General features: G+C 40.4%; 1 protein-coding gene across 4 annotated transcripts in view; it reads left to right on the forward strand.

Annotated features, from left to right (window-relative positions):
• The window catches only part of LOC133642612 (choline transporter-like protein 2), an 81,002-nt gene that overhangs the window by 43,188 nt on the left and 19,705 nt on the right, over positions 1-18,109 (forward strand). For all 4 annotated transcript variants that reach the window (XM_062036904.1, XM_062036903.1, XM_062036906.1 and 1 more), the window contains exons 8-16: positions 2,486-2,606; positions 2,737-2,820; positions 2,915-3,027; positions 9,928-10,059; positions 13,890-13,989; positions 16,494-16,586; positions 16,750-16,834; positions 16,954-17,216; positions 17,287-17,381. In XM_062036904.1, coding sequence (XP_061892888.1) covers positions 2,486-2,606; positions 2,737-2,820; positions 2,915-3,027; positions 9,928-10,059; positions 13,890-13,989; positions 16,494-16,586; positions 16,750-16,834; positions 16,954-17,216; positions 17,287-17,381 — 1,086 coding nt within the window. The remainder of the gene's footprint in view (positions 1-2,485; positions 2,607-2,736; positions 2,821-2,914; positions 3,028-9,927; positions 10,060-13,889; positions 13,990-16,493; positions 16,587-16,749; positions 16,835-16,953; positions 17,217-17,286; positions 17,382-18,109) is intronic.

An 18,109-nucleotide genomic window follows, 5' to 3' on the forward strand; every position in this document is an offset into this window, starting at 1 on the left:
AGAGATGCGTTATTCTTTATACAAGGTGGGATGGAGGGAGTAGGCGCAGTTTGGAGGGGGGGTGAGAGCATATGACGCAACTCAGTGGAAAGTGCCCACAATTGGTGCATTGGTAAATGAGCAACAAAAAGTGGGCGGAGCTTGTTTACACAGCAGCAAGCCCGAGACAGGAGTGTCAGAGGGAGGCAGATTTTTTCAACGCAGTTCTGCAGAACAGTGATATTACATCGAATATGTTGATGTTTTTACCCTTGGCGTTTGTTTTTTGCTCTTGCTCGATTATAAAAGATGTCGATCAAGGAGGTGGTCTGCAGTAATAATGTAAATCCCACATTCTGTATTTTAATGTACATTCTGAGTGTCTTATTCATCCATCCATTTTCTACCGCTTGTCCCTTTTGGGGTTGCGGAGGGTGCTGGAGCCTATCTCAGCTGCATTCGGGCGGAAGGCGGGGTTCACCCTGGACGAGTCGCCACCTCATCACAGGGCCAACACAGACAGACAGACAACATTCACACTCACATTCACACACTAGGGCCAATTTAGTGTTGCCAATCAACCTATCCCCAGGTGCATGTTTTTGGGGGTGGGAGAAAGCCGGAGTACCCGGAGGGAACCCACGCAGTCACGGGGAGAACATGCAAACTCCACACAGAAAGATCCCGAGCACATGATCGAACCCAGGACCTTCGTATTGTGAGATATATATTCGTATTGTCTTATTCAGTAAAAAATCTATGTAATTACGTTTTTGAGATAGTCTTTTTTGATATTTGTAGTATCAGGGATTATCATTGTGCGAGTGTTTTTTTACTATCGTGTGATCAGCTTTTATGCTTAGTTTTTGCGAAATCTTGTTTTTTTTCTCCCACTAATACACAGCAACCTCTGCTGTTTAAAGTGTTCATAAATATGGATCCAAACACATACAGCCAGTATAGTGCTGCATTACCTGCCTCCTCTGTAAGACCCGGGTCACGTGCCTGCAAACTTGACACCTCTTTGGCTGGTAATGAGACCGGATCAATTTGTTTCAGTCTTAATTTACCAGAAGATAGTCTTGCGTTTTGAAGCATTTTGCTAAAAATGTTTTTCAATGAAATTGCCAGCATAATTTGAGTTCACAAAATTCAAACGCAAAAAATGAAGTTAAATTTAGTGTAAAAAAAAAAAAAGCTTTTGTAATAAATACACAAATTAACATCTATAGTTTACAAGGTTTCTGTTCTTCCCATTGCAGCGTTCATTTTGAGTACATTTCTACATAAACCTGCACCTTTTTAAAAGACTCTGAACTAGTGTTGTACGGTGTACCAGTACTTGTATAGTACTGCGATACTAATGAATCATATTCGGTACTATACCGCCTCTAAAAAGTACCGGTCCCCGCTCCCCTTTTTTTTAACGGTCATGACGGCGCGTCGTCCTCACGTCGTGACATTGCTGGTTTTCCGAGCAGAGGAGCATGTTCGGCAGCGCACAATCACGGAGTACTTACAAGCAGACAGTGGGTAAACAGAAAAGGGAGAATGGATGCATTTTGGCCTAAAAACTAAAGATAAAGGTGAATTTATAACACTGAAACACCCTCAGGAAGAGGTGCTTTAAGACATGGCTAGCTAGTTAGCGGCTAACGTCCAGCCGCAGTCTGCAAGTGTTTTAGCTACTTCTAAATCACTAATCCTCGCCTCCATGGCGACAAATAAAGTAAGTTTCTTACAAGAATCATCCCTGCAGGACGAGGAATAGCTAAACAAGCACTATGAGTGGATCTACACCTGGCATCCACTGTAATGATACCAAGTACAGGAGCGTATCTAGTCGATACTACTATGATTACAATGATATTTTTTATCGTCAGAAAATCTTTTTTAGTTTTTAAAATTTATATTATGTTTATAAACTCAGGAAATACGTCCCTGGACACATGAGGACTTTAAATATGACCAATGTATGATCCTGTAACTACTTGGTACCGGATCGATACCCAAATTTGTGGTATCATCCAAAACTAATGTAAAGTATCAAACAACAGAAGAATAAGTGATTATTACATTTTAACAAAAGTGTAGATAGAACATGTTAAAACAGATAATAAGCAGATATTAACAGTAAATGAACAAGTACATATTTTTTTACAGCTTGTCCTTAATAATGTTGACAAAATAATAGAATGATAAATGACACAATATGTTACTGCATACGTCAGCAGACTAATTAGGAGCCTTTGTTTGTTTACTTACTACTAAAAGACAAGTTGTCTCGTATGTTCACTATTTTATCTAAGGACAAATTTGCAATAAAAAACACGTTTAATGTACCCTAAGATTTTTTGTTAAAATAAAGCCAATAATGCCACTTTCGTAGTCCCCTTTATTTAGAAAAGTATCGAAATACATTTTGGTACCGGTGCCAAAATATTGGTATCGGGACAACCATACTCTGAACACATAATCTAATGTATCTTGTTCAATTTCCGCCTAGTCACTCGCAGGTGCTTCCCAGCTTTGGGCAGTAGAGGAGGAGTGATAACTGTGGCAAACCTCTCTAAGTTTGATGATGGAACGGGATTGAGAGATGCCAAAGACCTTTTGGATGGAGTTACGTAAGTACTGGTTTTATGGCGGGAAAATACAAAATCTATCATACATTTTTCTAAAATAAAACATGTAAGATGTGATCTTAATCAAGATCACAAATGATGCAAATAATAATTTTCCTTCCCCCCCCTTCAGGAATGCGACTGTGGTCATTGAAGCGCGTCAGGTGGTCATGAAGATCTTTGAGGATTACACGCAGTCCTGGTACTGGATCCTAATGTAAGCTGCCATGCCACACTTTGAAAGCTACTTGTGGACTTTAGAGACTGTTAACGAGCTTCCTTTACCGTCTCACCCTCTTCACCATCTCCAGAGGTTTAGTTATCGCGATGGTCCTCAGTCTGCTCTTTATCGTCCTCCTGCGCTTCCTGGCTGGGATCATGGTCTGGGTCATGGTTGCCCTGGTGATAATTGTCATAGGATACGGTAAGACCTGATCAATAACAAAATGTTTTAGACTTAGACAACTTATACTTAAACAAACTTTATTGATCCACAAGGGAAATTGTTCCACACTGTAGCTCAGTTTCAAAGGATGGAAAGGATAATGCAGGTATTAAGTAGACTAAAAATATACCATAGTAGCAATATAAAATATAACATATATATATAGTGTATATATATATATATATATATATATATATATATATATATATATATATATATATATACAACAATAACTGGAGAGGTATTGGAGGTAAAGTGTCATGTGCGGAAAGACCTGCAAAAACACAAGAGGGCTTAAAATACACCAAGCCAGGACCACATGTGGAAAAGGGGGGACACAGGTGCAGCACACAGCGGTAGCACCTGGTGAGATGCAGGAGAGCTCCAGGCAGGAAGCGCCCCACAGCACTAGAGATCTCTCAGCACCTGTGCCACCTCAAGACCTCAGGCGGGATCCACCCCATACCTCTTCAGAGAGCCAAACCCACCCTGCGAGAGAACGAATTAAGTGGCCCAAGATGAGTGACACCAAAGAATGGAACCAACTAGATGAAGACCTCGACAAAGTGCTACAAGCCACACTAGCAGGAACAGCTGAACAGAAAGTCAATACACTCACAACAATAACGTACAATCTGGCAAGGGAGGGTTTTGGGATGGAGGACAAGAAGGTTAACACCAAAATGGCGCATCAGCCAAGCAGAAGAGAAAGAGAAATCCATCGCTTAAGGAAGGAAATTAAAACTCTAAACAAACACTTCAAAAGAGCCACAGTCGAGGAAAAGGAAGGCATCAAGGATCTGACAAGGCAACTCCGGGAACGTCTTTGTAGACTCCGTAGAGCAGAAAGCATTCGGAAGAGGAGGAAGGAGAGGGAGAACAGAAGAGCACAGTTCACCAAAGACCCTTTCAGATTCACCAGGAAACTACTGGGTGAAGCAAAATCCGGAATGCTGACCAGCTCGAGGGAAGATGTGGAGGCGTTCTTAAGGGAAACCCACAATGACACCTGCAAAAACCAGGCCTTGGGTGCCAACCATAACATCGACAGCTTGGAAAAACCAAGAAAGGAGCTCAACATCAGTGAACCATCCTGGAAGGAAATCCAAGAGGTGGTGAAAAAGGCCAGAACAGGATCTGCCCCCGGCCCCAGTGGTATACCCTATAAGGTGTATAAGAAATGCCCGATGCTCCTTCGGAGGCTGTGGATGCTGTTCCGGAGGATCTGGAAAAAGGGCACCATTCCATCATGCTGGAAGAGGGCAGAAGGCTGTTTTGTGCCAAAGGAAGAGAACTCCTCAACCATAAATCAATTCCGTACAATATCACTTCTAAACGTAGAAGGCAAAATCTTCTTTTCTGTACTGGCAAAAAGGATGACCTTATACATGACGGAGAACGGATATGTTGACACCTCTATCCAGAAAGGTGGAATTCCAGGCTTCTCTGGATGCCTGGAACACACCGAAGTTCTCAGTCAGATGATCCGGGAGGCCAAAGTAAGCAAAGGCAACCTGACTGTTGTCTGGCTCGATCTGGCTAACGCCTACGGAGCAATCCCTCACACCCTCATTCACACTGCACTAAACCATTACCACATCCCTCTGCACATCAAGGGAATGATAACCAGCTACTTTGGAGGCATCCAGATTCGGTTCAAAACTGCCAATTTCACAACTCAGTGGCAAAACCTGGAAAAGGAAATCGTAACTGGATGCACAATCTCCCCCATCCTCTTCATCATGGGTATGAACCTCCTCATAACAGCTGCTGGGAAAGAAGCCAGAGGACCAGCAATGGAATCAGGCATTCGACAACCCCCAATAAGAGGTTACATGGACGATCTCACCGTGACGACCACAACCCATGTGGAGGCGAGATGGGTGCTAACAGTTCTGGACCACGTGGCAACATGGTCCAGAATGAAGTTTAAGCCCAAAAAATCCAAGGAGCATGGTTATCCGGAAAGGTAAACTGACGAACAGGTTCAAGCTGCAAGTGCAAGGAGAACTGATTCCATCGATTGAAGAGAACCCTATAAAGTGCCTTGGAAAGTGGTTTGACAGCTCACTTACTGACAGGAACAACATCACCAGTACAGAGAAGCAGACAGAGGAGTGGCTGAGGAGGATTGAAAAATCAGGACTCCCTGGTAAATTCAAAATATGGCTCTACCAACATGGACTGTTACCAAGACTCATGTGGCTGTTGACGGTGTATGACATCCCTATGACATGCGTAGAAGGAGTGGAGAGAAAGGTCAATAAGTTCCTCAGAAAATGGCTGGGAATCCCTCCAAGCTTCACATCAGTAGGTCTCTACATAAGATCAGGACAGCTCCAGCTTCCCTTGTCATCCGTGGTGGAGGAATTCAAGGTAGCAAAGTGCAGAGTCTTAATGACATACAGAGACTCCCAGGACGAACAAGTCAGACACGCAGGCGTCACTACAAGATCAGGACGCAAGTGGGCAGCTGACACATCTGTTGCACAAGCTGAGAGCATGTTGAGGCTACGTGACATCATAGGAACGCCATGCACAGGAAGACAAGGTCTTGGAACTTCCCATGTCCAACAGTGGAGTAAGGCAGAACCCAGAGAAAGAAGAGCTATGATCCAGGAGGAAGTACGAAACCTGGAAGAGGAAGGTCGGAAATCCAAAGCAGTGGAACTAGCGTCCCAGGGAGCCTGGACCAAATGGGACCTCCCCAAGAGAAAGATCACGTGGGCGGATCTATGGAAGCTGGAACCATTCCGCATCTCTTTCTTGCTGAGATAAGTGTATGACACTCCAACAAACTTGCACAGATGGGGCATGAGAGAGGATCCACTATGCAAGCTTTGCGGACAGAAGGGTACCATGGTGCACATCCTGTCAGGGTGTAAAACAGCACTCACCCAAGGGAGATACAGATGGCGTCATGACAAGGTGCTCATGACACTGGCTAACACCCTTGAGCAGCAGAGATGCAAGAAACGGCAACCACAAGGGAGAACATCAATCCAGTTTGTGAGGGAGGGAAAAAAGCCACCAACTACAGCAACATCAAGGAAGAGCCTATTGAAAATGGCCCGTTCTTGGGACATGAAGGTAGACCTGGGAGGAAGGCTTCAGTTCCCCCAGGTTGTCCAGACAACCCTGAGACCGGATGTGGTGCTGTGGTCTGAAGAGGCAAAGAAGATAATTCTCATAAAACTCACAGTCCCATGGGAAGAAGGGTGCAACCAAGCCTTCGAAAGGAAAAGTGCCAAATACCAGGACCTTTTGAATGACTGCAGGGGAAAAGGATGGCAGGCATGGCTGTTCCCGGTCGAGGTCGGCTGCAGAGGATTCCCTGCCCAGTCGGTATGGAGAATGCTCACAGCCTTGGGAATAACAGGGAAGGAGAGAAAGACAGCAGCTAGCAGGATGGGGGAGGCAGCAGAGAGAGCCTCTTGCTGGTTATGGAGCAGGAGAGACGAGATGAGCTGGAAGCCAGGAGGAGGAGATAGGCAGTGACTTGGCCACCACTGCCGGCCCACCAGCGGTAGGGTGTTATGGTTCAGGGTCGAAACACCCAATGACCGCTGGATACCATCTGATGATATCAAGTCCTCCTGGCCAAGGCTCCATTCACCTAAGGTGAATGAAGAGGAAAGCATCTCCGGATGTAATATAATCTTATATATATATATATATATATATATATATATATATATATATAAATATATATATATATATATATATATATATATATATATATATATAATATATATATATATATATATATATATATATATATATATATATATATATATATATATATATATATGTGTGTGTGTGTGTATGCACGACATTACACCAGGAAAAACGAAGGTCCCAGGTTCAAATCCAGCTTTTGCCGTTGTCGCCCAAGGACACAACGCAGTGACAACACCCACTTTGTTCCCAGTGCCACCCACATTAGTATAAATGTAGCTTAATATGGGTTTCTCAATGTAAAGCGCTATATAAATACACTTCACTTAATAGGATGCTACAGAAAGCAGAATTTACATTATGTTAAATTTGTACCGTGGTATGGGAAATGTGGCAACTTTGTCATGGTGGCAGACTTAAGGCCCCTAATAACGAGGTCCAATATCAGCAAAAAATGTATTATTGTATCTAAAATGTCAGATAGCGCTCTGATACAAGCAGTCCCGCAGTGCGTTTTTACTCATGCAAATCAGCTAAATGTCCTCCGATAAGCACTAGGGATGTTCAAAACCCAAAACCAGTGAAGATGGCACGTTGTGTAAATGGATGGTAAATAAAAACAGAATACAATGATTTGCAAATCCTTTTCAACTTATATTCAATTGAATAGACTGCAAAGACAAGATACTTTATTTATTTTTTTATTTTTTTTCTTTTTTAATAATGTCCTGCCCAGCTTCTCAGGCAAATCATATAGTAGATGTAGATGCCCATATCGGCTGTTCAGATGTACTTTACAAAAGAGAAGTGTAGGATACTTCTCTTGAATAGGATACTTCTCTTGTTGCCTTATTTGTATTTTGACTTTATTAAATGTATTTATATTATCATTTGGTGCAGCCGGGCCGGAGCAGGAGGGAATAGAAAGAGAAAAAAAGGAAGACGGAGGGGGGAATTGTGGGGACAAGAGGGGGATTAGACAGAGAGACAAAAACAACAACAGCAAACACAACAACAACAACAACAATAGAGCAACATCAGCAAATACAACATGTACAAATATGATGGTAAAAGTAATAGCAAATAAGCAGTTAGCGAAAATAAAAAATAATACAGAAATGACAATGAGCATTATTACACTAAAAATGGAGCAATATGAATACCAATAGAAATAGTGCTATTGATAATAAACAATACCAATACTTTACCTTTATTATCAACAATACAATTGTTCAAATGCAACAATACATATATGTAATGATAACTTGAGATACGAAAGAATGCAGAAAAATGGAGGGGAAGAAAGAGAAGCAACCTACATTAACCTTGTAGATTGTTATAGTAACAATAGGTTAAGCTTTGTCAGTGTGCCATGTGTTATACCCAGTTTACCCTAGGGCAACAACGTTAATATATGTTTGATGAAACGTGATTATGTGCATGAGTGTATGTGTGCATATGTACTTGTATATGTACAGTATGTGTATATGTGTGCTTGTACAGTGAATGTATATGTACAATATGTGTATATGTGTGTTTGTACAAAAAAAAAGACAAGATACTTAACGTTCGAACTGGTAAACTTTATTTTTTGCAAATTATTGTATTCTGTTTTTATTTACCATTCACAAAACGTGCCAACTTCACTGGTTTTGAATGAATGAAATATGTTTATTTTGGTCATATAATCAACCATTAACCATTTTGTGTGAGCAGTTTAACAGTACAGATTAGACATATTAACAATCATACACATTTACACACAAAAATAAAATAAAATAATTACAATGACCGAAAAAGGAATAGGCTGAAGCCAAAGCTTGTATTTGCCTATCCTATACATTCACTGAACATTAAATTGCCTGGAACATCAACGTTAAAAAAATCAATGGGATGAAAGTAATTGTTACTATATTTTATAATTTTCAATTATTTCACCTTTGGGTTTTGTATATCGTTAAGATTTTATCGATACAATACCCTTGTAAATACTGGTATTTATCGGTACTATATGTAATTTGTGGAAATAGAGATGTGAAAAAGTGCATTTTAATTAGCAGTTCTGTAAGCACAAGATGTTAAACACCTTCAACATGATGTAGTGTAACATCTCAGAGCAGGGAAGTCTTTTATCAACAGCTGTTTTTTTGTTTAAGTCTTAAACAAGTCAACTATGTGTGCAGTGCAAGGTGAAATGCAGTTATTTCGTCATCTTGTAAAGACCACACAGATTCATCACTCAGTTTCTATTCATTACCTTGTAATGAATAGAAACAGAGTTCAATTGCACTCAGCTGGAAATAAAATTTGTATATGGCATTCATGTGCAGAGAACATACCTTGTACATGATATATCAAATATATTGTGTAAATCAATACAAACAATTAGCATGTAATGTGGCTGTGCATTTTGTAACAATAGGAATTATTTGTTAGTTGCACAAGGACGGATTTGAGACTGTTGTGAAGGTGAATTTTAAGTCCTTAATGAATGAAAAATCCTGCACTGCAAAAAGTCAGTGTTCAAAACCAAGGAAAAAAAATACAAAAATTAGGGGTATTTTATTTGAAATAAGCAAAATTATCTGCCAATAGAAAAAGAAAATTCGGCTTGTCAAGACTTTCCAAAACAAGTAAAATTAGCTAACCTCAATGAACCCAAAAATACCTTTAAAATAAGTATATTCTCACTAATAACAAGTGCACTTTTCTTGGTAGAAAAACAAATGAGACCTTTTTGCTCAATATGTTGAAAAATATTCTTAAATTAAGTAAATGCTAGTGCCATTATCTTGACAATGATATGCGCTCGGCATCATGATTTTTTTTTTCGTGCTTGAAAAAGAAATTATTACTTTAAAAAAGTAGTTTTCTACTTGTGAGTGTTGATGACACAGCTTTGCAACAGTTGATATTCTAGTTTCAAGCATGTTTTACTCAATATAGGTCATAAAATATCAGCAACAAGCTGTAATATCTTACTGAGATCATTTAGGACCAAAACCCTTAAAACAATTAAAACACTAACATAAAGTCTGCTTAGTGAGAATGATTATCTTATCAGACAGAAAATAAGCAAATATCACCCTTATTTGAGATATTTAATCTTACTTAGATTTCAGTTTTTGCAGTGTGAATGTCACGTATTTTATGACATTTCTCCAAATAACCATAATACTGGAAATGTATGTGTTCATTTAGGTATCTTTCACTGCTACATGGAGTACGCCCACCTGAAGGGGGAGCCCGGTGCTGATGTGACTCTACAGGATCTTGGTTTTCAGACGGACTTCACGGTCTACCTTCAGATCAGACAGACCTGGCTGGCCTTCAGTAAGTTGCACAGTACAGTTCGTTTTGATACCATCCACAATAGTTTCCATTAACCAGGGTCCCTGCAGGTCATTGAAAAGTTTTGAAGACGACTTTCGGTTTAAAGCCTTAAAAACTCTTAAATAGTTCGGGATGTCTTGGAATTTTGAAGGAGTTGTATGAAGCTTGATATGGGAGCGAGCCGGTGAAATGTCTCCGTTTTTCACGTAAGTTTTTTAACCACAGTTTTATTCGTTGCAGCGTAACAAAATGTTGCAAAATATGAATAACTGCTGGCTGGAGAACGGCTAAGGTCATCTTAGCTGCCCGGTCAAGGTGCCTGATGTAAAAACATGAAACGTCACAGTCCTTGCACTAAAACCGTAATACTAGGGGATTTATAACAGGATCTTTTGGGGGCAGCAATAATTCAAGAACTAAAAGGTTACTGGAAGAGGTGTGGCGGTGTTAGAGTGAGAAAGAGATGCGTTAAACAGTGTTGCAAAGTCCTCTTTGGGCTTTTTGTCCCAAGTTGCATGCAAATCCTGGTACTCGAGTCTTGTTTTTGAACCTGTAGTTGCTTATTTGGGCTTGTTTGTGTGGTACCTAGGTTTTTTGCTTTCTCCACCCCTGTTTCCTGGATATCGTGCCCGGGAACAGTCAACCTTCACTGTTCCCCTTAAAGAGCTGTTCAAAAGACTGGCTTCTTACATTATGTACTTTTTAAAAGTAAACTGGTGGTAACTTGTTTCTATCATGGAAACAATCACTGGCAGCAGTTGGGTTGGATCAGGATATTTCAAATCTAGACAAATGTATTCTGAAATACTCTATGTAAAAATATTGTATTTAGTTTAGCTTGTTTTTTATTAACATTTCATAAGGTGGTGCCATACCTTCATGCTTTGGCAGCGACATCCCCATTTTGAACTTTTTGTCATTAAAAAGATGTTTGCGTCACTATAAATACTACGCAGGCTCTGAATAACCTTCCAAAAAACATTTTCTTAATAATACTGAAACAAAATTTTAAATATTAATAAAATGCACATACAAGTAAAACTAGAATTAAAAATGTGACATCTAACAATATAGTATTACACCACATTGTTACCTTAATGTGTGCATTCAGATAGTTAAGTAAAACATTACATGAAACACTTAAGTACCGTAATTTCCGGACTATAAGCCGCACCTGACTATAAGCCGCACCAGCTAAATTTAGGGGAAAATACAGATTGCTCCATATATAAGCCGCACCCGACTATAAGCCGCAGGGTTTTGATGTGTAATTACCGTAGTATATAGGGGTTCCTGCTACCACGGAGGGGATTGTCGGGACAGAGTTGACTGTTTGGGAACGCAAAGCGTCCCATTTATTAACAATAAATCTTTCAATCATTCAATCAAACTTTCACATCTTTGACATGGCGAACAGCATTCGTGCAGAGTACAAATAATACAACGGTGCAAAGTAATACAAAGTGCTCGCCTGTACGTTATCAAAATAACCAGCCTACCGGTATATGAAAAGTCAGTCTTTAATCATTGTGTCATCGTCTTCCTCCTGCGTACTAAAACCACCGAAATCCTCTTCGTCGATGTCTGAGAAGAACAGGCCGTAAATAAGCCGCACCGCTGTATAAGCCGCAGGGACCAGAACGAGGGGAAAAAGTAGCGGCTTATAGTCCGGAAATTACGGTAGTCTTAGTCTATAAATGTGATATTATACCGTAGTAATGCTCAAATGTTCTAATCATATTTATTACTACAAACATGTATTTTTAAGTGCACACAATTGTGCGGAAACAGCCACTGTTTCAAGGAAATATCTGGACAATTTAACTTTTAATAATGTAAGTACCTGTTTAGCTAAGCTGGCTTCAAATATATTTTCTGGGTGATGGTTTATTAAGTAGCTTCAGATGAAGGTAGCGCTTCAGTAAGTAGCTTGAGATGAAGATAGCGCTTCAGTACGCAGACCTCCACTAAAGAAGTTTTTTTCGCCAGGGTTTGCTTGTCCGTTTGTTAGCAACGTAACTCAAAATCTAATCGATAGACTTTGAGGAAATGTTCAGGAAATGTCTGCATAAAAGATTCCTTTTGTCCACTCCGATTACACTTCTGCCGCATGCTTCCTGCGCAGGGGATTATGGGGGATGTAGTTTATTTTTAGACCGGCCAATGCAAAAGCGCCAGAAAAAAACTACACTCACTAAGTTTTCGATTCATACCGTCAAGACCAGGGGTCGGCAACCTTTACCAATCAAAGAGCCATTTTGACCCGTTTCACAAAATAAAGAAAACAATGGGAGCCACAAAACTCTTTTGAAATTTAAAATGAAATAACACTGCATGCAAAGTTTTTTTTGCTTTGTGCTATGTACAAACCAGACACGCGGCCCACACCTTAATATGAAATTTTAATGTTAGTGCGGCCCGCAAGTTTTATATGAATGCCGCTTGACAGCATCACACTTGCCAACCCTCCCAATTTTTCCGGGAGACTCCCGAATTTCGGAGCAACTATTATATCGAATGTCTGTTGATTTTCACCCAAACAATAATAATAATAAGGGCGTGTTATGATGGCACTGCCTTCAGCGCCCTCTACAAGCTGTACAAACAGCGTGCCAGCCCAGTCACATCTTGTACGCGGCTTCTGCAGACACACATAAGTGACTGCAAGGCATACTTGTTCAACAGCCATACAGGTCACACTGAGGGTGCCCTTTTAAACAACTTTAACACTCTTACTAATATGTGCCACACTGTGAACCCACACCAAACAAGAATGACAAACACATTTCGGGAGAACATCCGCACTGTAACATAAAATAAACACAACAAAACAAATACCCAGAATCCCATGCGTCCCTAACTCTTCCGGGCTACGTTATACACCCCGCTACCACCCCCCCCTCCGTGCGTCGGTTGAGGTGGGCGGGGTTGGGGGAGGTGGGGTATGGTGGTAGCGGGGGTGTATAATGTAGCCCGGAAGAGTTAGGGATGCATGGGATTCTGGGTATTTGTTCTGTTGTGTTTATGTTGTGTTACAGTGCGGATGTTCTCCCGAAATGTGTTTGTCGTTCTTGTTTGGTGTGGGTTCACAGTGTGGCGCATATTAGTAAGAGTGTTAAAGTTGTTTATATCACAACCCTCAGTGTAACCTGTATGGCTGTTGACCAAGTATGCCTTGCAGTCACTTACGTGTGTAAGCAGAGGCCGCATAGTACATGTGACCGGGTCGGCACGCAGACAACATGGTGTAAAAGCAGACGCGACGACAATTTGTAGAGGACATTAAAGGCAGTGCCATCACGGCACGCCCTCAATATTGTGTTGTCCGGGTGATAATCTGAGAATGTTTGCCCCGGAAGAGGCACTGAAATCCGGAAACCTCCCGGGAAAATCGGGGGGGTCGGCAAGTATGCAGCTGAGCCGCATCAGAGTGATCAAAGAGCTGCATGCGGCTCCGGAGCCGCGGGTTGCCGACCCCTGGTCAAGACGTTACGGCATTATTGTGATAATTTTGAAATGCTATACCACATTATCTACAATACCGTTATACCCGTTATATATAATATGCAGATATTTTAAAACGGTACATTTTCATTTGGGTACTTCTACCAACCGCATAGGTAGGGTACCCAGAGATGGAGCAAGGCAATGAAGGCTGTTGATGGGTCATGAAAAAAATCCTCACTTGCATGCTCCTATTGTTGAATGAATTGGCTGGTGACACTGTACTTTTATGTGACATTGTTTACATTCTGTATTCTATCACGGCAGAAATGTGAAGTGTAAATATAGCTTTAGATGTTTCTACTAACGCTGCCTTCTCTTACTAGTGATCATCCTCGCCATTGTGGAGGTCATAATCATCCTACTGCTCATCTTCCTCAGAAAAAGGATTCTAATTGCCGTAGCACTCATCAAGGAAGCCAGCAAGTTAGTAGAATCCACATCTGAACTGTACATCCCCTGGCAAAAATGATGAACTCTCCAAACAAATTTCCTCATCCAGGTGTTTAATTTTGTGTAAAAAAAAAAAAAAGTAGCAAATAACAGACACGACACAAAATTATAGTCATATCAAATGACAACTTTCTGGCTTTTAGAAACACCAAAATAAGCCAAGAATATAAATTGTCGTAGGCAATTAATTACAGCTTCATTTTTGGATTAAAAAATATGGAATCATTCAGTTCTGAGGAAAAAATTATAGAATCTCCCTGTAAATTGTCATTGCCAAAGCTAAAACCTGCATCAGATTAAATCTGTTTATTAGTGTGCGGTTTAAAAAGAGTATTTACACCTTAGAGAGCTGTTGCACCAGATGGCTTGACATGAATCATGGCTCCAACGCAAGAGATGTCATTTGAAATACAGGAGAGGAATATTGAACAACGTGCAAAATCTGGACCAAGTACACACATTGGAAGGTTGTAAAAGTCAAGCGTACAGGTAGACCGAGGAAAACATCAAAGAATCAAGACAGTAAACTTTGAAGCAATTTGTCCTGAAAGCAGAACGTGCACAGCAAATCAAATGAAGAAGAAATGGGCGGAAATTGGAGTCACCATCTGTGACCGAAATGTAAAAAAAACGCCTAAAGGAAAAGAGCTTCAAATACTGAAAAGCTAAACGGAAGCTGTCATTAACACCTAAACAGAAAAAAACAAGGCCACAGTGGGCTAAAGAAAAATAATGGTGGACTACGGATGACTGGATGAAAGTCAAATTCAGTGATGGATTGCAAATCTGCATTGGGCAAGGTGATGATAGTAGAACTTTTGTTTGGTGGCGTTCCAATGAGATTTACGAAGACGACTGCCTGAAGAAAACATGCACATTCCACAGTCATTAATGCTATGGGCTGCATGTCAGGTAATGATGGCTGTCATCACATCTTCAATGAATGCCCAAGCTAACATTTTGGACACTTTTCTTATTCCATCAATCAAAAGGATGTTTGAAAATGACATTTTTCAAGATGATAATGCATCTTCCAATAGAGCAAAAACTGTAAAAACGTTCCTTGAATAAAGATACATGAGGTTAATGTCAGGGCCTGCAAATAGTCCGAATCTCAATACAGTTGAAAATGTGTGGTGGAAGTTGAAGAAAATGGTGTCTTACAAGACTCCAACCTGCAAAGCTAATTTGACAACATCAATAAGAAAGGACGGGGCAAAATTGATGAAGAGTTCTATACCGTATTTTTCGGACTATAAGTCGCAGTTTTTTTTTCATAGTTTGGCCGGGGGTGCGACTTATGCTCAGGAGCGACTTATGTGTGAAATTATTAACACATTACCGTAAAATATCAAATTATATTATTTATCTCATTCGCGTAAGAGACTAGACGTATAAGATTTCATGGGATTTAGCGATTAGGAGTGACAGATTGTTTGGTAAACGTATAGCATGTTCTATATGTTATAGTTATTTGAATGACTCTTACCATAATATGTTACGTTAACATACCAGGCACGTTCTCAGTTGGTTATTTATGCCTCATATAACGTACCCTTATTCAGCCTGTTGTTCACTGCTCTTTATTTATTTTAAATTGCCTTTCAAATGTCTATTCTTGGTGTTGGGTTTTATCAAAAAAATGTCCCCCAAAAATGCGACTTATACTCCAGTGCGACTTATATATGTTTTTTTCCTTCTTTATTATGCATTTTCGGCCAGTGCGACTTATACTCCGGAGCGACTTATACGCCGAAAAATACGGTAATCACTCATTAAGTCCATGCCTCAGAGACTGAATGCTGTTACAGAAGCCCGAGGTGGTGCAACAAAGTGTGTTGTAGTCGTTTTTTTTATTACATAATGTCTCTTCAGAATTGAGTAATTTTCAGCTCTACTTGATCTAAAAATGAAACTGTTACTGTTACTTCCGCAATATGTTTTCTCAATTTTTTTTTAGTGCTTCTTAAAGCCAGAAAGTGGCAACTTGAAGTGACTATAGTTTTGTGTCTATGACTATCTGCTTTTTCTACAAAATCCATCAACTGAATGAACATTCTCCCAGTCTGGTGATCTCGTACTTTTTGCCAAGGGTTGTAGCAGGAAATGGGTAAAATGTGTGAATACATTTTAGCTGACATGTTTGTTGTAACACTTTCGAAATGAAGCTACGAACTCATTTTAACTCTGAATCTGTTAATACACAAAGTGAATGACTCAAAATGTGTATTGGCTCATCTCAGGCAGCTTTTTAAATTTTTTATAAAAAGTTCCTATGACAAAGATGACTCATTTGAGTAACAGGACTGGAACTAAGTGCCTTTTTTGCATATACTTAGCAAATACATGGCATTTATGCTAATATAATACATTCAATAGCATTAAAATTAGTAAAAATGAATTAGGTAACAGTACTGTGCTGAAAGAGAGTAATGTTCAAATATATTTTTTAATGGGTGTTGCTAATGTGTTCCTAGGGCAATTGGACATGTGATGTGTTCCCTCTTATACCCACTTTTCACTTTTCTGCTCCTGGCCCTGGTCATCGCCTACTGGGCAGTGACTGCTGTGTATCCTTTCTTGTTGAGAGATTAAACCCGTGGTTGTATTCATAGCCTTGACAGGAAGTGCAGCTTCTTGGCCAGACATCCCAGAGTCACTGAAAAGAATGGAATGGGCGTTTTTTCCGACCTAAATCTCTCCGTTATTGTAGTCCTTGACATAACTGTTCAGCTTCCTGTCTACCTCCAGCGAGCCCATCTACAAGGTGATCAATGAGACCGCGTGCCAGCACTCAAGGAAAACATGCGATCCGGCCGTGAGTTGTCTTTAGTGTCTTTTATGTTGGAGAGTCCACACATCTTTCCTCTTTTCAGGTGCTTCTTTTGTACAACGTGGAAACACCAAATCCAAATGTTATCTGACCTCTCTCTGCAGAACTACTCGAGCTCCGCCATGAAACAAGAGTGCCCTGAATCGGAGTGTCATTTTGCCTTTTACGGCGGAGAGACCCCTTACCACAAATACTTGATCGGCCTGCAGTTCTACAACGTCTTCCTCTTCTTTTGGTGCGCTAACTTCGTCACTGCGCTGGGTCAGATGACCCTAGCCGGGGCCTTTGCTTCCTACTACTGGGCTTTTGACAAGAAAAAAGACATGCCTTCCTTCCCAGTCTTTTCGTCCCTCGGTAGATCTCTCAGGTGTGTTTTGCGTGGGACGTTTAATTTGTATGCTAACTTCCCGTTGTTCTAATAACACTTTGTGTTTCAGGTATCACACAGGAACTCTGGCGTTTGGCTCTCTGATCCTTTCAATAATCCAGATCATCAGGGTTCTGCTGGAGTATCTGGACCATAAACTGAAAGGTTTGTCAAACTGTGAACAAATTAAAGGATTCCCTACAGTTCTTCTGCGCAATAGTATTAGGAAATATTCATGTTGCGTTTCCTTTACCTCGAAAGTTGGAGCCGGGGTTTGACATCACAGCCGAGTTATGAGCGTTCCAGTCGGAAATCAAGATGTCCACATCCACGAAAAGCTATTCTTGCGCTTGCCTCGTACAAACTTCTAGACAAATATGCGGCCTTTCTGCAACCTTCAAATGATGATGAAGACGGCATTGTTAAGCAAAGTAGTACGCAGATAACACACGGAAAATATTCACGCTACAGTAGGGGTGTCCAAACATTTTTGACTGGGGGGCCACATTGGGCAAAAAACTATTTTGGCCAGGGGATATACATGTATATACACTACCGTTCAAAAGTTTGGGGTCACATTGAAATGTCCTTATTTTCGAAGGAAAAGCACTGTACTTTTCAATGAAGATAACTTTTAAACTAGTCTTAACTTTAAAGAAATACACTCTATACATTGCTAATGTGGTAAATGACTATTCTAGCTGCAAATGTCTGGTTTTTGGTGCAATATCTACCTAGGTGTATAGAGGCCCATTTCCAGCAACTATCACTCCAGTGTTCTATTGGTACAATGTGTTTGCTCATTGGCTCAGAAGGCTAATTGATGATTAGAAAACCCTTGTGCAATCATGTTCACACATCTGAAAACAGTTTAGAAGCTACAAAACTGACCT

The sequence above is a fragment of the Entelurus aequoreus genome, linkage group LG25, assembly GCF_033978785.1.
Source record: "Entelurus aequoreus isolate RoL-2023_Sb linkage group LG25, RoL_Eaeq_v1.1, whole genome shotgun sequence".
In the NCBI taxonomy this organism is placed as follows: domain Eukaryota; kingdom Metazoa; phylum Chordata; class Actinopteri; order Syngnathiformes; family Syngnathidae; genus Entelurus; species Entelurus aequoreus.